The sequence below is a fragment of the Heterodontus francisci genome, chromosome 4 (assembly GCF_036365525.1).
Source record: "Heterodontus francisci isolate sHetFra1 chromosome 4, sHetFra1.hap1, whole genome shotgun sequence".
NCBI classification, from domain to species: Eukaryota; Metazoa; Chordata; class Chondrichthyes; order Heterodontiformes; family Heterodontidae; genus Heterodontus; species Heterodontus francisci.
Window position 1 is genome coordinate 64,345,260 of NC_090374.1, and position 21,433 is coordinate 64,366,692.

General features: G+C 42.2%; 1 protein-coding gene across 1 annotated transcript; it reads left to right on the top strand.

The window, feature by feature from the left end:
• Positions 1 to 11,576: 11,576 nt before the first annotated feature.
• On the top strand, positions 11,577 to 16,988 carry cox7c (cytochrome c oxidase subunit 7C). The gene is made up of 3 exons (XM_068029645.1): positions 11,577 to 11,748; positions 14,174 to 14,304; positions 16,869 to 16,988. Exons 1-2 carry the CDS (start codon positions 11,671 to 11,673, stop codon positions 14,288 to 14,290), a joined length of 195 nt encoding a protein of 64 aa, XP_067885746.1. The 5' UTR covers positions 11,577 to 11,670; the 3' UTR covers positions 14,291 to 14,304; positions 16,869 to 16,988.
• The last annotated feature ends 4,445 nt before the right edge of the window (positions 16,989 to 21,433 follow it).

A 21,433-nucleotide genomic window follows, 5' to 3' on the forward strand; every position in this document is an offset into this window, starting at 1 on the left:
AAATGGGCACGCTATGCATCTACCTGTTTCCGGTTCAAGGTCCTATGCCAATGGACCATGATTGCAATTTTCAGACACAAATAGGTTGACTGTGTGCTGTGCATGCTCCACTTATTTATACCAGATGTTGAGCAAGCAAACTAATGTTTCTTAAAGGGTCCATTGAGGATTGCTCAAAAAGAGGCCTAGTATCGCTTTAATTTTTATTTCTGTGGGACCTGGATGAACTGGAACTCATAAAAAAACTCAATGCTTTGCTGGCTATGCAAGGTTCCTCACGGGATCATCTCCCCTTCCCCCACTGACTGCAAGGCCCAATCATAGAGTCATAGAGTCGTACAGCATAGAAACAGGCCCTTTGGCCCACCATGTCCATGCCGACCATTATGCCTATCAATACGAATCCCACCTGCCTGCATTAATTCGATATCCCTCTATGCCTTGCTCATTCAAGTACCTGTCCAGATGCCTCTTAAATGTCACTACTGTTCCTGCCTTCACCACCTCCTCAGGCAGCTCATTCCAGATACCCACTATTTTTTGTGTGAAACATTTACCCCTTTGATCCCCTTTAAACCTCCTCCCTCTCACCTTAAATCTATGCCCTCTAGTTTTAGTCACCCCTTCCATGGGAAACAGACTCTGGCTATCTACCCTATCTATGCCTCTCATAATTTTATATACCTCTATCATGTCCCCTCTCAGCCTCCTTCGCTCCAGGGAAAACAGACCCAGCCTATCCAATCTCTCTTTATAACTCAAGCCCTCCAAACAAGGCAACATCCTTGTGAATCTTTTCTGCACCCTCTCTAGCTTAATCACATCTTTCCTGTAGTGCGGCGACCAGAACTGCACACAGTACTCCAAATGCGGCCTAACCAACGTTATGTACAACTGTAACATGATGTCCCAACTCTTGTACTCAATGCCTCGGCCGATGAAGGCAAGCATGTCATACGCCTTCTTCACCATCCTGTCTACCTGTGTTGCCACTTTCAGGGAACTATGTACTTGCACCCCAAGGTCTCTCTGCTCAACAACACTCCCCAAGGCCCTGCCATTCACTGTGTATGTCTTGCCCTGGTTTAACTTCCCAAAATGCATCACTTCACACTTGTCAGCATTAAATTCCATTTGCCACTCCCTTGCCCACTTTCCCAGTTGATCTATATCCTGTTGTAACCTCAGACAACCTTCTTCACTGTCCACTATACCACCAATTTTGGTTTCATCTGCAAACTTACTAATCATGCCCCCTCCATTCACATCCAAGTCATTAATATATATGACAAACAACAGAGGGTCCAGCACCGATCCCTGCGGCACACCACTGGTCACCGGCCTCCAATCTGAAAACAAGCCTCCACTACCACCCTCTGCCTCCTATCACCAAGCCAATTTTGTATCCAATTGGCTAGCTCACCGTGGATCCCATGTGTTCAAACCTTCTGGACCAGCCTACCATGCGGGACCTTGTCAAAGGCCTTGCTAAAGTCCATGTAGGCAACGTCCATCGCCCTGCCCTCATTAATCCTCTTGGTCACCTCCTCAAAAAACTCAATCAAATTCGTGAGACATGATTTCCCATGCACAAAGCCATGCTGACTATCCCTAATCAGACCTTGCCTTTCCAAATGCATATAAATCCTGTCTCTCAGAATCCCTTCCAATACCTTTCCCACCACTAATGTAAGGCTCACCAGCCTGTAGTTCTCTGGCTTATCCCTGCTGCCCTTCTTAAATAAAGGCACAACATTAGCTGTCCTCCAGTCGTCCGGTACCTCACTCGTGGCTATTGATGATACAAAAATCTCTGCCAGGGCCCCAGCAATCTACTCCCTTGCTTCCCATAGCATCCTAGGATACACCTGGTCAGGCCCTGGGGATTTATCCACCTTAATGCGCTTCAAAACCTCCAACACCTCCTCCTTTGTAATGTTGATATGCTCCAGGATATCGTTGTTCCCTCCCTTGAACTCACTATCTTCCATGACCTTCTCCATGGTAAATACAGACGAGAAGTATTCATTTAAGACCTCGCCCATTTCCCGTGGCTCCCCACATAGATTACCACACTGATCTTTAAGGGGACCTACTCTCTCCCTAGCTACCCTTTTACTCTTAATATACTTATAGAATCTTTTAGGATTTTCCTTTATCTTATCTGCCCGGGAAATCTCATGGCCCCTTTTTGCCCTCCTAATTTCCTTCTTAAGTGTACTCCTACATCCCCTATATTCCTCGAGCGACTTGCTTGATCCCAGCTGCCTATACCTGATATATGCCTCCTTCTTTGTCCTGGCCAGACCCTCAATATCCCTCGTCAACCAAGGTTCCCTAAATTTGCCAGCCTTGCCCTTCCATCTAACAGGACCATGCCGGCCCTGAACTCGTCCTATCTCACTTTTAAAAGCCTCCCACTTGCCAGACGTCCCTTTACCTGTAAACAGCCTCTCTCATTCAACTTTTGAGAATTCCTGTCTGATGCCATTGAATTTAGCCTTCCCCCAATTTAGGACTTCAACCTGAGGAGCAGTCCTATCCTTTTCCATAACTATCTTGAAGCTAATAGAGTTATGGTCACTGGTCCCAAAGTGCTCCACCACTGACACATCAACCACCTGCCTAGCCTCATTTCCCAAGAGGAGGTCGAGTTTAGCCCCTTCTCTAGTAGGACCATCCACATACTGCTTCAGAAAACTATCCTGGACACACTTAACAAATTCTTCCCCATTTGATCCCTTAGCACTAAGGCAGTGCCAGTCAATATTAGGGAAGTCAAAATCACCTACTATTACAACCCTATAATTCCTACACCTGTCTGTGATTTCCCAACATATATGCTCCTCCACTTCCCTCTGACTATTGGGGGGCCGATAGTATAATCCCATCAAAGTGATCACTCCTTTCTTATTTATAAGTTCTATCCATATGGCCTCCCTGGACGTTCCCCCTGGGATATCCTCTCTAAGTACTGCCGTGATGTCCTCCCTAATCAGTAGTTTAACTCCCCCTCCTCTCTTACCTCCACCTCTGTCACGTCGGCAGCATCGGTACCCCGGAGCATTGAGCTGCCAGACCTGCCCATCCCTCAACCACGTTTCCGTAATAGCTGTAATATCACAATCCCATGTACCGATCCATGCTCTGAGTTCATCTGCCTTACCTGTAAGGCTTCTTGCATTAAAGTAAATGCAGTTTAGCCTACTCCCTGTCCTGCCCCTGCCCAGCCTGCCTACTGGACGTACTTGCTTTAACCTGTACATTTGCCTCAACTATCTCATCGGAGAGACTACTACTTTGGGTCCCACCCCCCCTGCAAGACTAGTTTAAACCCTCCCAAGTTGTACGAGCAAACCTCCCCACAAGGATATTGGTCCCCTTCCAGTTCAGATGCAACCCGTCCCTCTTGTACAGGTCACCTCTGCACCAGAAGAGATCCCAATGATCCAAGTAGCTGAAGCCCTCCCGCCTACACCTTCAGCCACGCATTCATTTGCCTAATCCTCCTATTCCTACCCTTGCTAGCACATGGCACAGGGAGTAATCCTGAGATTACAACCCTCGACGTCCTGCTTTTTAACCTTCTGCCTAACTCCCTATATTCACTTTGCAGGACCTCAGCTCACTTCCTGCCTATGTCGTTAGTACCAATATGGACCACGACCTCTGGCTGCTCACCCTCCCCTTTCAGAATGTCCTGCAGCCGCTCCAAGACATCCTTGACCCCATCACCAGGGAGGCAACATATCATCCTGGAGTCGAGTTTGCAGCCACAGAAACACCTATCTGCACCCCTTATGATCAAATCCCCTATCACTATAGCTCTTCCACCCCTTTTTCTCCCCTGCTGTGCAGCAGAGCCCTCCATGGTGCCACGAACTTGGCTGTTGCTGCTTTCGTCTGGGAAGTCATCCCCCCAACAGTATCTAAAGCAGTATATCTGTTTGAGAGGGGGATGGCCACAGGGGACTCCTGCACTACCTGCCTGAGCCTACTACTCCGTCTGTTGGTCACCTATCCCTTTTCTGCCTGTGCAGCCATTACCTGCGGTGTGACCACCTCACTAAACGTGCTATCCACGACATCCTCAGCATCTTTTTTTTAATTTGTTTTATGGGATGTGGGCACCACTGCCAAGGCCAGCATTCAGAAGTTAGGACTGTTTTCCTTGGAGGAGAAGGCTGAGAGGTGATTTGACAGAAGTATTCAAAATCATGAGGGGTCTGGACAGAGTAGATGTAGAGAAACTGTTCCCTCTCATGAAAGGATCGAGAATGAGAGTGCACAGATTTAAAGTATTTGGTAAGGAAAGTAAAAGTGACATGAGGAAAAACTTTTTCACGCAGCAAGTGGTTAAGGTTTGGAATGTGCTGCCTGAGAATGTGGTGGAAGCAGGTTCATTGAAGCATTCAAAAGGGAATTAGACAGTTATATGAAAAGTGAAATTTCCTGGACAGCAGAGATTCTTATAGGAGGCTATCAGACAAGATTCAAACTGGACACTGGAGCAGCAGTTTCAGTACTGGCTAACACGGAGCCATGGCTGAAGGAAGTAAGCATCAGACCTGCAAGCAAAAACTGTATGGACCTGGAAGCATCCTTTTCTTTTTTTCTTTTTGGGCCTCCTTATCTCGAGAGACAATGGATACGCGCCTGGAGGTGGTCAGTGGTTTGTGAAGCAGCGCCTGGAGTGGCTATAAAGGCCAATTCTGGAGTGACAGGCTCTTCCACAGGTGCTGCAGAGAAATTTGTTTGTCGGGGCTGTTGCACAGTTGGAAGCATCGAGCTGAAGGTAACAGGAGAGCTGAAAATGATTCTGAGATACTGGGAAAAAGAAATTCCTGAGATACTATATATTATTAAGAATCAGAATTGTTCGCTATTAAGCAGAAAACCTTGCATAGATTTACAGTTGTTACGAAAGTACTTTTTTTTTTGTAAAATATTGTTTAAGGGCTTATAGTTGAATTATGGACATTGATTCATCTCGAATCTTAAAGCGATACAGAACTTTGTGTGTTTTTTTAAAGAAGTCACCAGAAGTTCCTGGATTTGGTTTGTAAACAAGTCTTACTGGAAGCACCTGTCTGTGGATAATCAACCAACAGGGGTTGTTTTTGACTTGGGGAGATGTTTACCAAGAAGTGGCAGCTCAAGATTTATAGAGTCAGGAGGCTTGACTTCTGGAATGTTTCAGTTTATTTTGGAACTGTTACAAAAGACAGTTGGTTTTTGCCAGAGAAGATGAAAGTAATTCTGCGTACAGTGTGTAGTTTCCTACTTCCAACTGTATTTGAATAAACCTTGCGTATCGAATGTGTGGGAGCTGAAACCTTGTTGCTGCATTTCTGCTTTAAGACCTATCTGAAGCCTCTGTAGCTGCATTTCTTGGAAAGCCTACCCAAACTGATCTCCAACACCGCCTGGAAAGAACTATTCTAGGAAGATCCCAGTGACAGCTGTCCATATGCATTTGGGACACCAAACCAAAACCAAAACCAAGTATTCCACCTAACTGTTTTTTTTTGTAACAGTGCTATAAACAAAAATCCCTTTTATTTTTCCCGGTTAACCGGTGTATGTACATGTGTGTGTATGAGGAGCGAAGATAAATATGGGGCTTTAATATTTCAATTTGTGTGTGTATGTTTTACTTCATTATTGGTTAAGGCTTGTTTTATAATAAACTGATAACTTTGTTGTTTATTAAAGAAACCTAGTTGGTGTGTTTTATTCTGGGGAAAATAGAGTATATGATTGACCGTATCAGTAAGTGGAAAAATTTAAATATATGTTGTGACCTGTGGAGAAGTGGGACTAGAATAAACTCTCCTCCCGCCTCTGCCGTAACACAGTTAATATGCAGAGTTGAAGAGTTTAAAGGTATAGAGGAACAGCAAAGGAATTTTAGGGCTGAATTCCCTAAATTATTCCAAGGATTGGGGAAACTAAAAACAGCTTACCATCTCATATTAAGAAAGGATGCAGAACCATTGTGTTTATATACACCAAGTAAGGTTCCACACACACTCTTAGAGAAAGTTAAGAAAGAAATCGAGTTAATGACCAAACAGGGAGTCATCTTACCAGTTACTAAGCCTACTAGATGGTGTTCAGGTATGGTTCAAGTGAAAAAACCAAATGAGTCCAAAGAACGATGTCCAGAATCCTGGAAGGATTAGAAGGGATCATCTGTCACATGAACAACATGTTGATCCATGGTGCAAGTCAACAGGAACACAATGCGAGAGTGTGAGCAGCGTTGCAGAGACTACAGGAAGCTGGCCTAATGCTGAATGAGAAGTGTGTCTTTTCACAACAAACGGTGAAATTTCTAGGTCATATTATTGATGGATCAGGCATCAGAGCAGAGACTCAAAAGATGAAAGTCATCAAAAACTTTCTTGAGCCTAAGAACATCACAGAATTGCAAAGAAATAGGCATGCCAAATTTGGCTATGATAAACGAACCACTGTGACAGTTTTTAAAGAATGACAAGGTCTGGTGTTGGAGTGAGGTCCAACAGGAAGCTTTTGAAAAGATCAAGCAGATACTTCTTTCTTCAGAAGCACTAGCACATTATGATCCAAAATTGCCAACCATTATTGCAGCAGACACATCGGCAACAGTGCAAGGTGCACTGGTTTCAGGTACAAAGTGATGGGAGTCGCAGGCCTGTGTATTTTGCATCTCGTTCTTTGACAGAAACAGAGCAAAGATACGCGGTCATCGAGAAGGAAGCGCTGGCAGCAACTTGGGCATGCAAGAAATTCTCTGACTATGTGTTAGGTCTTCAACTTAAGATTGAAAGGGATCACAAACGTTACTAACTCTGCTAACACAAAAGAAGTAGTGAAGGTATCTCCTAGAGTGCAGAGGTTTTGATTAAGATTAATGAGATTCGACGCTGAAACCAAATATATTCCAGGGAAACAGTGGATGCATTATCACGCATTACATCAGCAGAACCTGAAGAAGGTGACATTCTATTTTTTGAGGAAGTAGAAGTGTTTGCTCTAACAACTACAGAATATTTACCTGCTACAACCCAGAAGTTGAGCAAAATCTGGAAGACTCAAAAAGATGAAATATGTGCAGCAATGAGAGAATATTGTTTGCATGGATAGCCAGCAAACATGCCACACAACCCAGCGTTAAGCCAATATTATGAGCAACGACGTCATTTGAATATTCTCAATTATTTGTTGATAATTGATGACAGATTAGTTTACCCCAGGATGCTAAGATTAAAGATCTTGGAAAGATTACACCAAGGACATTTAGGAATAACAAAATGCAGAGCCAGGGCTAGACAGTCAGTTTGGTGGCCTGGTATATCGAAAGAGATCGAAGAGATGATATCAAGGTGTATCACGTGTGCGGTCAATCGTCATGAGATGAAAGAGTCACTAATGCCATCATCTTTTCTGTCTAGACCATGGGCACGTCTGGGTATGGATCTTTTCAAGCATGTTCTTAATCGTTGTTGATTAATATTCAAGGTGGGTTGAAGCGAAACAGCTACAAGGTCAGAGCTCAGAAGCTGTAATCACACACTTGAGAGAAATCTTTGTTAGGCACAGGATCCCAGACATGGTGATATCCGATAATGGACGATAACTTGCAAACAAATGCTTTGAAGAGTTCACAGAGAAATATAGCTTTACTCACATCATTACTTCATGCAAATGGCGAAGCTGAGAGAGGTGTAAGGACTGTGAAATCTTAAATAAAGAAGATCAAAGATTTTCAGTTAGCACTTTTAAGCTATAGAGCAATGCCATTTCAGAATGGTTTAGCCCCATGTGAATTGTTGATGGGAAGAAAGTTAAGTACACAACTTCCTATACTTCCAAGAACGCTTGAACCACAACTGAGTACAGAAGACTTGGACAAAGTGAGGGAGAGAGGATAGAGGAACATCTATTCAATCTGAGAATAATGACAGATATCACAGAACCAAAAACTTGACAAACATACAACCTGGAGAATCAGTTTGGGTTAGAGATCAGAGAAGGTATGGATAAGTGATATAACAATCACCATAACCACAATCATATATTGTCCAAACAGGCCAAGGGATGATAAAAAACAGAAGGTGGTGATACCAAAGAAGCAGCAGATCCAAGAAGGTCAATCATCTCAAGAGGTTGATGAACCCGCGGAACTGCAATCAGCAATCCACTCAGAGGACAACCCGAGTGAAGAACTTGCGTCATCAAATAGTTCTACAGAAAGTACAAAAGAATGATAAGGAAGAACTAAAATACTTGAAACCCAAAACATCTTCTAAAGAGAGAAGAACAAGTTATGGCAGACTTGTAAAAAATGCTACAGCGGTTGACATTCTGATAAGTGAAGTCAGAGACGTGGGGGGGAGATGTAGTATAATGTAATATACGGTTGATACTGGGCAGAATATGTAAATAGTCTGTGAGTGTCATCACAGGATGTGAATTAACAGAACTTGTACAGAACCTTGTGTAGAGTGAAAGTGGATGTCATAGGTATCGGCTGCATGTAAATAAACCCCTGTTCCTGTAACCGTCAATCTCTCAGATGTTGTTATAAGACTTACTAGCATCGGAATAGTACAGACCCTCTGACCTAAAGCTGACGCTGAATGATTTCATTTGAATTCATCCGCAAATTAGGCTTTCAAAGTCACAGAATCATTACAGTGCAGACGGAGGCCGTTCGGCCCATCATGTCCACAACCGGATCTCTGAAAGAGCAATTCCCTCAGTTCCATTCCCCCACCTTCTCCCGTTAACCGTGCATGTTCTTCCTTTTTATATAACTGTCTAATTCCCTTTTGAATTCTTCAATTGAATCTGCCTCCCCCACGTTCGCAGGTAGCACATTCCAGACCTTAACCACTCGCTGCGTGAAAAATGGTTTTCCTCATGTCACTTTTGCTTCTCTTACCAAATACTTTAAATCTGTGCCCTCTCGTTCTCAAACCTTTCATGAGTGGGAATTGTTTCTCTCTACCTACTCTGTCCAGACCCCTCATGATTTTGAATACCTCTATCAAATCACCTCTCAGCCTTCTCTTCTCCAAGGAAAACAGTCCTAACTTCTCCAATCTATCTTCATAACTGAAATTCCTCATCCCTGGAACCATTCTCGTGAATCTTTTCTGTACTCTCTCCAATGCCCTCACGTCTTTCCTCAAGTGCGGCTCCCATAATTGGACGCAAAACTTTCAGCTGAGGCCGAACTAGTGTCTTATACAAGTTCAACATAACTTCCTTGCTCTTGTACACTATGCCCCTATTAATAACGCCCAGGATACTGTATGCTTTATTAACCATGCTCTCAACCTGTCCTGCCACCTTCAATGACTTATGCATAATGACCTAGGTCCCTCTGCCTCTGCACCCCCTTTAGAATTGTACCCTTTATTTTATTTTGTCTCTCCATGTTCTTCTGACCAAAATGAATCACTTCACATTTCTCTGCATTGAACATCATCTGCCACTGTCTGCCCATTCCACCAACTTGTCTATGTCCTTTTGAAGTTCCACACTATCCTCCTCACAATTCATGATGCTTCCAAGTTTCGTATCATCTGAAAACTTTGTAATTGTGCTCTGTACACCAAGGTCTAGGTCATCAATATATATCAGGAAAAGCAAGGGTCCCAACACATATCCCCGGGCAACTCCACTACAAACCTTCCTCCAGCCCAAAAAACATCCATTAACCACTACTCTTTGTTTCCTGTCACTCAGCCAATTTCGTATCCATGTTGCTACCATCCCTTTTATTCCATGAGTAACAAGTTTGCTCACAAGTCTGTTGTGTGGCACTGTATCAAACGCCTTTGAAAGTCCATGTACAACACATCAACAGCATTCCCCTCATCAACACTCTCTGTTACCTCCTCAAAGTGTCAATCCCCCTCACTATACTGTCCGCTACTACCACTACATTCCTTTTTACTCCCCCCGCTTGAACAGCATCCTGTACGATGGTGCCATAGTCAGTCTGCTCATCTGCACTACAGCCCTCACTCTTGTCCAAACAAGCTGCAAGAACCTCGAATTTGTTGCTCAATTTCAAGGGCTGAGGCTACTCCACTCCCACCTTCTCGATCCCCTTACCTGCCTGACTCGCAGTCCTCCTGTCCCTGACCACTGACCAAATCAGATGACCCTATCCTGAGGGCTGTGACTGCCTACTGGAACAAAGTGTTCAGTTAACTTTCCCCTCTGTGATGCATTGCAATGTCTGCAGCTTGGCCGACAGCTCATCTACTCTGAGCCGAAGCTCCTCAAGCCGCAGACACTTACTACAGACGTATGTAGTATTATTGATAAGGGCATTGAGTGCAAGAGCAAGGAGGTTATGTTGAACTTGTATCAGACATTTGTACAGCCTCAGCTGGAGTATTGCGCCCAGTTCTGGGCACCACATTTAAGGAAAGATGTGAAGGCACTGGAGAGAGTGCAGAAAAGATTCACGAGAATGATTCCAGGCATCAGGAACTTCAGTTACGAAGATAGATTGCAGAAGTTAGGACTGTTTTCCGTGGAGAAGGCTGAAAGTAGATTTGATAGAGGTATTTGAAATCATGAGGGGTCTGATCGGGTAGATAGGGAGAAATTATTCCCACTTGTAGAAGGATCGAGAACATGAGGACATAGATTTAGGATCACTGGCAAAAGAAGCAATGGAGACATGAGGAAAAACTTTTTCACACAGTGTGTGGTTAAGATCAGAAATGCTAGTTAGGCCACAACTGGAGTACTGTGTACAGTTCTGGGCACCACACTATAGGAAGGATGTGATTGCACTGGAGAGGGTGCAACACAACGACAGTACTTGTTGCCTGGGCTGGAACATTTCAGCTATGAAGAGAGACTGAAAAGGCTAGGGTTGTTTTCCTTAGAACAGAGAAGGCTGAGGGGGGACATGATTGAGGTATACAAAATTATGAGGAGCTTTGATAGGAAGAAACTTTTTCCCTTAGCGGAGGGGTCAATAACCAGGGGGCATGGATTTAAGGTAAGGGGCAGGAGATTTAGAGGGGATTTGAGAAAAGTTTTTCACCCAGAGGGTGGTTGGAATCTGGAACATACTGCGTGAAGGGGTGGTAGAGGCAGGAACCCTCACAACATTTAAGAAGTATTTCGCTGAACACTTGAAACACCATAACAAACAAGGCTATGGGCCAAGTGCTGGAAAATGCGATTAGAATAGTTGAGTGCTTGATGGTCGGCACGAACACGATGGGCCGAAGGGCCTGTTTCTGTGCTGTATAACTCTATGACAATTCCTACATGTGGTGGAGAAATTCAAGAGGGAATGAGAGAGTTACCTATAAAGGAAGAATGTGTAGGGTTACGGGGAGAGGCACTAGGTGAATTGCTCCTTCCGAGAACCGGTGCAGACACAATGGGCCCAATTGCCTCCTTCCGCACTGTAATGATTCTGTGACTATGCTTCTCAGTCGAAGCCTAATTCCTGTGACTGCGCTTGCGCCGTGGAAGCAGTGCATTCTGGTACTTGTAGTGAAGTCCTCACTCTTCCGCACGTTTGTAGTGAAGTCCTCCCCACGTTTACCTACAGTGCCTTGCGACTCTCATTTCCGGTTGGTTCGTAGCTCGCGGGTGAGAGAAGGTCGCGAGGAAGTTTCGAATCGTTTGCAATCGGGAGACATGTTGTGGGCACGCACGGTCCGCAACTTCAGCACCTCGCTGATCCGCAGATCACACTATGAGGAGGGCCCGGGGAAGGTACAGGACAGGCCGACCGACCTACACCGGGATTGAAGCGCTGCCGCTCTGCCGTTAATGGGGTGGGTGGACGGGCGGGAGGTCAGCTCAGGGACTTGAGGCCTGCGACGTTAGTCAATACTGGGGAGGCTGTACGTGTGTGTTCGAGCCGCCGGTTGGGCCAGGACCCGGGGAACCTCCATCCGCCAAAGGTCATAATGGTGGAGAGAGGAAGCAGCCCCGCGCCATTTTCTTATGGCCGATTAATCTAAGCAGTGACTGACCGTTTGTTCAGAGTGTTTGTACCGAAGCGTCTTTAATTTCATTCGGGGAAGGAGGGGCTCAGTTGTTTCCTGCTTCAGAACTGGAGGAAGAGCTGACGCCGCCACCATCTTGACTGGTGCGGAAGTGGCTTCAATGTCACAGGCGTTCCTGTTTGATTTTAATTGCTTCACCATTGGTGGCTAAGTCTTCAGTTGACTTGGCCCCAAGCTTTGGATTTCCCTCCCTACATCTCTGTACCTTGTTTTCCTCCTTTTAAGACTCTCCTTAAAGCCTACCTCTTTGACCAACCTTTTGGTCATCTGATCTAATATATCATTTTGTTTTACAATGTTCCTGCAAAGTGCCTTACGACATTTTGTTATAATAAAGCTGCTATATAAATATAAGTTGCTGTCTGGTTTCAGTATCAGTCCCCACCCCCAATCTGTGACCAAAACTGTTCCTCCATTTTGGTAACACTGCTCCATCCATTGCTCCCCATCTCTAACCACCTTTCCCCTCGGGTACTTTGAATGTGGTGCCTTCCAGCTTTGTATCTATTTCCCTATTCTTCACTTCAGCTTTTATCCTTTCTCGTAGTTCCAAAACTGACATCTGTAAGTGGTATGCTTTTTCTTCCTCCTGCTGACAATTCCCCCTATTTGTTTACATTTTTTTATTGTCATGAGCTGTAAAATGCTTTGAGACACACTGAGGACAACAATTGCTATGGAAATGCAACATTTTCCTAAAACTACAAAATTATGCATTTTCTCCTGTTTCCCTGCTCCTATAGTTTCCTTATAACTGAGTATTTTTTTGCAAAATCATTTTCATTGGCTAAAAGCCAACTTTTGGTGGCTAGTTTTCTGGCTAATCAAAGGTCCAGGTTGAGGTGTCTGGCATAACATTTCTCAAAGCCAGGAAGTACTGTCACTAACAAGTATACTCATTAGTAGCTCCAACTGTGCTCAGATAGGTAAACTCATCCCAGATGTTTGAAGCATTAAACTGGTACACAATTTCAGAACTTAAAATTTCTTAAATTGAAAATCTGGATGGCTTGGATTTTACAGTTCTGATGGCAAAACTGTCATTGCCACTGTTACAGCTGTGAAACTAACAGCAACTTCCAGTATCTGCAGTTAAATGTGGAAATCCAGTAGTTGCTGTCGTTGATTCCCTGCTCTTCCACAAGGTCCTCACAGATGGAAATCACTGAACAGATGAGAACTTTCCTTTTTATGCTGTAATATCACTCAGAAACCCCTGAAAAAGTTATGCCTTGTTAATGAGATGCAGTTGGGTTTTTACTCAGTCATAACTACTGCTGAAACTAATTTTGTATTTGTGGATGTCACATTTTTCTGTGGATTTGAGTTTATAAATTTTAAAGCTTTTTATGATATTTCAGTTTTGAATGTGTATGTCCCAATTTCTATTTTGCCGTCTGTAAAATTCATAAAAAGAGAAGGATAATAGCATTTTACTTCCTGGTTTACTGTCTGAGAATTCTTCAATGTAATTGGCTGCTTACCCTGCTTGATGACATCACTTGCTGTACGTCTGAAGACACCCTTGACTTGGCACCAGATTCAAATTAACGTCAGGAAGGTGAAATCCACACCACAGAAATTTCTAGATCTTTGTGTGCAGCTGTCTTCGAGGTCAGCAGCGAGCATTGTCGCTTTGCCACTGACTGCAAACTCCAGTCTGATAATATAAGGATGTAGTACAAAATTTTAAAATATTATTTGAAAAGGGTCCTAAATGGAAAGATGACTTGTCGATGTCCTGCAAAACTAGCATATTCCTCCATTCTAGTAATTACATTACAGCAACTGTCTTGACCTTTATGCTGCCTTGAGGTCAAATATGTATCAAAAATCTTGTATGTTTTAGTGTATGCTAAATTCTGTAATTGCTGTCAGTAATAGTTGATATAAAGCCTGACAATGCTTCAGTTTTATACTGAAAGTTGTGACCCAGTGTGTGATGGCTTTATATCTTTTCTCTTGGTGTGTTTGGTGCATATGATGTGAATTCTTTAAAATGAGTGATACTATGACACTGTAAACGCTTGCTGATGTACCAACACCAATTCATTATTTACAATACCTTTTCCTTTGATTGTAAATGATTTTCAGTCAATTCTTTTATAACTTTTTTTTTATTTGAACAGAACTTACCATTCTCTGTCGAGAACAAGTGGAGGCTGTTGGGAATGATGACAGTGTTCTTTGGCTCTGGTTTTGCTGCTCCATTTCTTTTAGTCTGGCACCAAATGCTCAAGAAATGAGACTACATTATTCAGTAAGTGGCATATTGTCTAAAATTGTCCTTTTGAGATTGAATAAACTCAAAGAATATTTTTTCTCGGTGTATCTGGTACATATGATGTGAATTTGTCCTAATGAGTGCTACTGTGACACTGTAAACGCTTTCTGATGTACCAGGACCAATGAATTGTTTACACTAACAGTATGGAATGCCACTTTGCAAGTATGCAGTCTCTGGCTCATTAATTGGCATTCTGCATGTAGTTGCTGATCGGCAATGTTGAGTCCATTTGCACATTGGTTAACTAAAATTCTAATCAAGATTGATGATTACTTTGTTGGCACTGCAATGCTTTTGAGTTCAAGCAATTCCATTTAATACAGTGACAATGAGTTAAACCTAAAACTTGTTAGAAATTCTTATCAATAATACAGAAAGCACTTGTCAAAATATCATGTTTCATTCTACATTAGAATTGCCCAATAGTGGATAACTTCTCTCTCCATCCCATAGATGAGAGTGCTTAGTTCTTTCTCTGTGCACTGCTTTGTCAAATGTGAGCCAACTAACGTATAAAAGGGAAGTAAATGGTTTACTATAAGTTTCAACATTCACAAGTCTGAATCTCTAGTTTTAATGTGCTATATTCTTCAGGAGAGCTGAAAATAAAATGAATTCATTACGATCAGATTACAAGCTTTAAAATACGGTAACAGCAGGAGTAGCATTTACTTGTAGCATTTCTTGTTTTGTTGGGCATAACTTTATTTGCCTAGCAGAATGTCACCTAATTTTTAAAGTACAAATCTGTGAAATCAGACAATTTCAAATGTTACATTTTCTTAATGCAGATTAATTTTTTGTGACGTTTGTCTTCATGAGTGTAATTATGATTGTATAAATGCTGAATATGTCAGAAGATTGAGCATTCTAATAAAATTGAGTCTCCCAAAACCTTCCTAAGAGGCTTGAACAAATGTAGAATGTTGACGTACTGTTGCAATAATTATCATTCGAGCCACTATTTTAAAGAACCAGTTAATTTGAGCACTATCCATTTGTATGCTAAATATTTTACATTAATGTGAACATTAACCTGGATTCAAGTGTCTTTTAGGGAACTTTGAAATCTCAGCTCAGTGAAATTTATGGTAGGAATTGGAACTTTCAGTTCAGAGTTAAGTGGGTTCAGGGAACTAGAATTCAGCATGGTGATAGTAATAGCATCAAATTCTGTATTACATGTAATAGAAAAGCACATCTTTCCAGGACACACAATAGTCTTGGTGATTCGATCCCAAGCTTAAAATTGCTTAATATGCTATTAGTTTTATGGAGAATCTTTGTCTGTGAGCTCACCCTAATGAGTCATATTACCTCCTCACTAGGTTTATTGGGAAATGTTACGTTGGAGCCTGTCCTTTTTATCTGTCTATCTTTTAAAAGGAATTGAAGTCTTTCACTCCCCTCCCTCTTTCAAGGCGTGATATTAACAAGCAAGGATGAGATTTGTTTTTTTTTTTCCCCCAGCCCAAATATATTTTTCTCTTCCATGTGGTCCATCTCCTTGCCTGGATTAGTCTTAGCAGTTGAGGATAATTTTTAGTTTTTTTAAATCATAGTTTTAAATCGATACAAAGATGCTCTTTTATAACAGCATAATTCCATTTTATATTGCAGTACGAAGCAACTTGTCCAACTACACTAGTTTCATATTTCTTAACATGTAGTTTCCATTTTTAATTGCATTTTCAGTTGATCCATAATCTTTAGGTATCCCTGACAAATGTGGCCTGCCCACTGATTTGTTTCTACCCTAAAATGTTTCCCCTATTGTCTAAAATAACCTTTAAATGATGTGCAAAAGCAAAATACTACAGATGCTGGAAATCTGAAATTAAAAACAGAAAATTTTGGAAATACTTAAGTCTGATAGCATCTGTGGAGAGAGGATCTGCTTGGCACCCCTCCTAAGTTTCCCTGCAGGTAACCTAACAATGGAGGAAAATACATCTGGGTAAAAAGAAGCATTCTTATCTTGGAATTAAGGAATGAGTCTAAGGAAAGGTATAGATTTTTGAAGGTTAGAGTCTGAGTAGAAAAAGCCTTAAAAAGCAAATGAGATGCTGGGTTTTTAAATGGGGACTCTGAATATTAATAGCTAGTCTCAGTAATGGTGCCATGAAACCATCATTGTTGTAAAAATCCATCTGGTTTGCTATTGTCCATTAGGGAAAGAAATCTGTCATTGCCTGGTCAGGCCTTTGTGACTCCAGATCCACAGCAATGTTGTTGACTCTTAAACTTCTACTCAGTTGTCAAGGGCAATTAGGGATGGGCAGCAAATGTTGGCCTTGCCACATCGCATGAAAGAATATATTTAAAAAAAAAATACAAAAGCAAAATACTCCAGATGACTGAAATGAAAATAAATAACTGTAACAGACCTGAAATGTTAACACTCTTTCCACCGATGCTGCCAGACCTGCTGAGTATTTCTAGCGTTTTCTGTTACTTGTGTGGTTAGGTTTTTTTTGCATGTGTTGATAGACCTGTGTGTGTGTTTCTGCTTCTAAACTATTCCTTTTTCTTTCCAGATGGAACTCTATCTCAGCTGTAGTGTGATGTCTGCTGAGCAGCTTAAATCCCCATGAAAGTCTGTGTTGTCAATCTTTCCAGTGAGATATTCTTGTAAATAAAAGTATTATCAAATTAAATGTTTTTCTGTTAATTTGTACTTCATTGTTATGAAGTCTACTTTGACCTTTGCTGACTGACCTAGAAGCCCCAGAATTACTTAAGTGAATTTTAGGCCTTGAACTTATCCCTGGTGTCTAAAGATGAGCACAATCTGTAATGTTTGCCTGCAGTCTTTCCCCATCACAAATCATTTCACTAAAACTGCAAATTGATTCTAATATTGGAAATGGGTATCAGCACGAATGTTTCTTCACCCTTACTGGAGGAAGAACTTTTTAGGGACGGGGTAGGCCATTTAGCCCCCCCATGGCTGATCTGCGACCTAACCCCATATACCCACCTTTGTCCCATATCTATCAATTTTGGTTTTAAAATTTAACAGTTGATCCACAAATGGCAATTTTGTTAGAGAGTTCCAAAGTTCTACCACTCTTTGCGTAAAGAAGTGCTTCCTGACTTAATTCTTGAAAGGCCTGGCTTTAACTTTTAGATTATGCTCCCTGGTCATAAACTCCCTAATGAGCAGAATAGTTTGTTCTCATCTACCCTATCTGTCCCCCTTAATGTGAAAACTTTGATCAAATCAGCCCTTAACCTTCTAAATTCCAGGGAGTATAACCCTGGTTTGTTTAATCCCATGTAGCTTAACCCTTGGAGTCCAAATATCATTCCAGTAAATTTACATTGCATTCCCTCCAAGACCAATGTATCCTTCCCAAAGGATCTCAGAGAGGTGCAAAAATAATAAGGTGGTAATAGGTGGATTTCAACTTCCCCTATATGAGGGGATAGTATTAGTGCAAAAAGCTCAAAGCGGGTGGAAGTCTTCGAGTGCATTCAGGAGAGCTTTTTGAGCCAGCATGTAGAGTCCGACAAGCGGAGGGGCAGTACTGGACCTAATCCTAGGGAATGAAGCCGGACAAGTGGTAGAAGTGGCATTGGGGGAGCATTTCAGGGATAGTGACCATAACTCTGCAAGATTTAAGGTTGTTTTGGAAAAGGACATAGAGGGACAGGAAATAAGTACTGAATTGGGGGAAGGCAGATTTCAATATAATAAAACAGGATCTGGCCAAAGTGAACTGGGAGTAGCTTCTTATAGGAAAGTCTACATCAGACCAGTGGGAGTCATTTAGAAGGGAAATTGTGAGGGTTCAGGTACAGCATATTCCTGTAAAGTTGAAGAGTAGGACCAACAGGTCAAGGGAACCCTGGATGTCAAGGGATATAGAGGATTGGATATGGAAAAAAAGGTGTATTGCAGATTAAGAGCGCTGAAAACAGCGGAGGCCTTAGAGGAGTATAGAAAGTGTAGAAGAGTACTTAAAAAAAGTAATCAGGAGAGCGAAGAGGGAGCATGAAAAATCACTGGCAGACAAGATCAAGGCATTTTATAAGTATGTTAGGGGCAAGAGGATAACCAGGGAAAAAGTGGGGCCCATTAATGATCATAGAGGCAATCTGTGTGTGGAACCAGAGGACATAGGGGAGGTTTTGAACGATTACTTTTCATCTGTGTTCACAATGGAGAGGGATGATGTAGGTGAGTGATCAGGGAGGAGAATTGTGATATACTTGATCAAATTAGCATTGTAAAGGAGGAACTATTGGTTGTATTAGTGGGGTTAAAGGTGGAAAAATCCCCAGGCTGCTATGTGAGGCAAGGGAGGAGATAGTGGGGGCTCTGACACAAATTTTCAGATCCTCTCTGGCCATAGGAGAGGTACCAGAGGATTGGAGGACAGCAAATGTGGTGCTATTATTCAAGAAGGGTAGCAGGGATAAACCAGTTATTGGAAAAAATTCTGAACACGATTAATCTCCACTTAGTGAGGGCAGGGATTAATCAGGGATAGCATAGCTTTGTCAGGGGGCGATTGTGTCTTAACAAATTTGATTGAATTTTTCAAAGAGGTAACTAGATGTGTAGATGAGGGTAAAGCAGTTGATGTAGTCTACGTGGACTTCAGTAAGGCTTTTGATAAGGTCCCGCATGGGAGATTAGTTAAAGTAAAAGCCCATGGGATCCAGTGTAATTTGGCAAATTGGATTTAAGATTGGCTTAGTGGAAGGAGGTAGAGGGTTGTTCTTGTGAATGGAGGCCTGTGACCAGTGGGGTACCGCAGGGATTGGTGCTGGGACCCTTACTGTTTGTAGTGTACATTAATGATTTAGACGTGAATATAGGGCGTATGATCAGTAAGTTTGCAGACGACACAAAAATTGGTGGTGTCGTAAATAGTGAGGGGGGAAAGCCTTGGACTACAGGACCAAAAAGATGGGCTGGTAAGATGGGTGGAGCAGTGGCAAATGGAGTTTAATCCTGAGAAGTGTGAGGTGATTCACTTTGGGAAGTCTAATAAGGCAAGGGAATATACAATGGATGGTAGGACCCTAGGGAGTACAGAGGGACCTTGGGGTTCTTGTCCATAGATCACTGAAGGCAGCAGCACAGGTAGATAAGTTGGTGAGGAAGGCATACGGGATACTTGCCTTTATTAGCCGAGGCATAGAATATAAGAGCAGGGAGGTTATGATGGAGCTGAAACGTGGTTAGGCCACAGCAGGAGTACTGTGTATAGTTCTGGTCACACTATAGGAAGGATGTGATTGGGAGAGGGTGCAGAGGAGATTCACCAGGATGTTGCCTGGGCTAGAGCATTTCAGTTACAAAGACAGACTGGATAGGCTAGGGTTGTTTTCCTTGGAGCGGAGAAGGCTGAGGGGGGACCAGATTGAAGTATACAAAATTATGAGGGCATTGATAAGATAGAAAGAAACTTTCTCCCTTAGCGGAGGGGTCAATAACTAGGGGGCATAGATTTAAGGTAAGGGGCAGAAAGTTTAGAGGGGAGTCGAGGAAAAACTTTTACACCCAGAGAGTGGTTGGAATCTGGGACATACTGCCTGAAGAGGTGGTAGAAGCAGGAACACGCATGACATTTAAGAAGTATTTAGATGAACACTTGAAACGCCTTAACATACAAGGCTACAGGCCAAGTGTGGGGAAATGGGATTAGTTAGGATGGGTGCTCGATGGTCGGTGCAGGTGCATTGGGCCGAATGGCCTGTTTCTGTGCTGTAAAACTATGACTAATTGCTTATACTACTCCAGGTGGCCTAATCAGGGCATTCATGTCTTTATTTTCAAATGGTTAGTGTCTTTGTTAAAATCATATACAAAAGGGAAAAATCTGTCAAGTTGGAGGGCAGGCATGATTGAATGACAATGGGGATGATGATGTAAGGCAGAAGGAGGTAATAGGACAAACATGGAAACAAAAGATGATCCAGAGCACATGTAAAAGGTTACTGTGAATGCCCATTGGTGATGCAGAAACTCACCATTCTGGATTGGATTGGATAGATGGATGAAGGAAAAGGAAACAAAGCGATGCAAATGGGATGCATCAATATGATTAGGACAATTGTGTCGAGGGTTAATGCTGACAGTGGGCTGAATGGCCTGTTGTCATATTGTAACTTCTATGGAAACTCAACTGAAATTGATCATCCCATAGTGTGTAGTTAGTATTTACGTGAATCCAGTGGTGGTTCTGCTTCCTTTATTAGTTTGCTATGACATATATTCTATGAATGAATAATAATAAAAACTCATTTTAAGTAAGTTTTTATAGTAAATATGGTAGTGTAATGGTTATGTAACGATTAGTAATCTAGACGATTTGACTAATAAGCTAAAGAATGTGAATTCCCAGTATGGCAGTTTGATTTGAATTCAGTTTCAAATCTGGAAATTAAAAAAATGCTAATATCAATAAAAATGACCACAAAGCTGTTGGATTGTTGTAAAAACCCAACTGGTTCATTAATGTGCTTAAGGGAAGGAAACCTGCTGTACTTGTCCAGTATGGCTTACATGTGTGTGACTCCAGCCCCACAGCAACATGGTTGACACTTAACTGTCCAAGCAAACTGCAAGTACCTTCTGACATGAAATAAATACAGTGCTTCAAGATGACCTGCCACCAGCTTCTTGGGGCAATTTGTGATGGGCAATAAATTGCCTTGTCAGCAATGCTCACTTCCAGAGAAGGAACTTATAAAAATTTACATTGATACTGTACATCTCCAAACTACTACCTTTCCTTCATCATTGTCTTGTTTGTTTATAAGGCCTTCTATGGCCTCTGTCAAGTGTATGGTTCATATCTGCCTTTCATTTTTGTTCTATTTGACTTTTAAAAGCTCACATGGTTTGCTTGGCACCCCTCCCAAGTTTCCCTGCAGCTAACCTAACAATGGAGGAAAATACATCTGGATAAAAAGAAGCATTCTTACCTGCAAAAATTTAAGTAAAGAATGAGTCAAAGGAAAGGTATAGATTTTTGAAGGTTAGAGTCTAAGTCTATCCTGAGTGGCGTGAAACAGGGCTGTGTTCTCGCACCCACACCTTTTGGGATTTTCTTCTCCCTACTGCTTTCACATGCGTTCAAGTCCT

Excerpts from the sequence above, each read along its gene's own strand:
- cox7c (XM_068029645.1), top strand. The coding sequence starts at position 11,671 with ATGTTGTGGGCACGCACGGTCCGCAACTTCAGCACCTCGCTGATCCGC. Across the intron at positions 11,749-14,173 it reads ATGAGGAGGGCCCGGGGAAG|AACTTACCATTCTCTGTCGA; the intron begins GTACAGGACAGG and ends TTATTTGAACAG.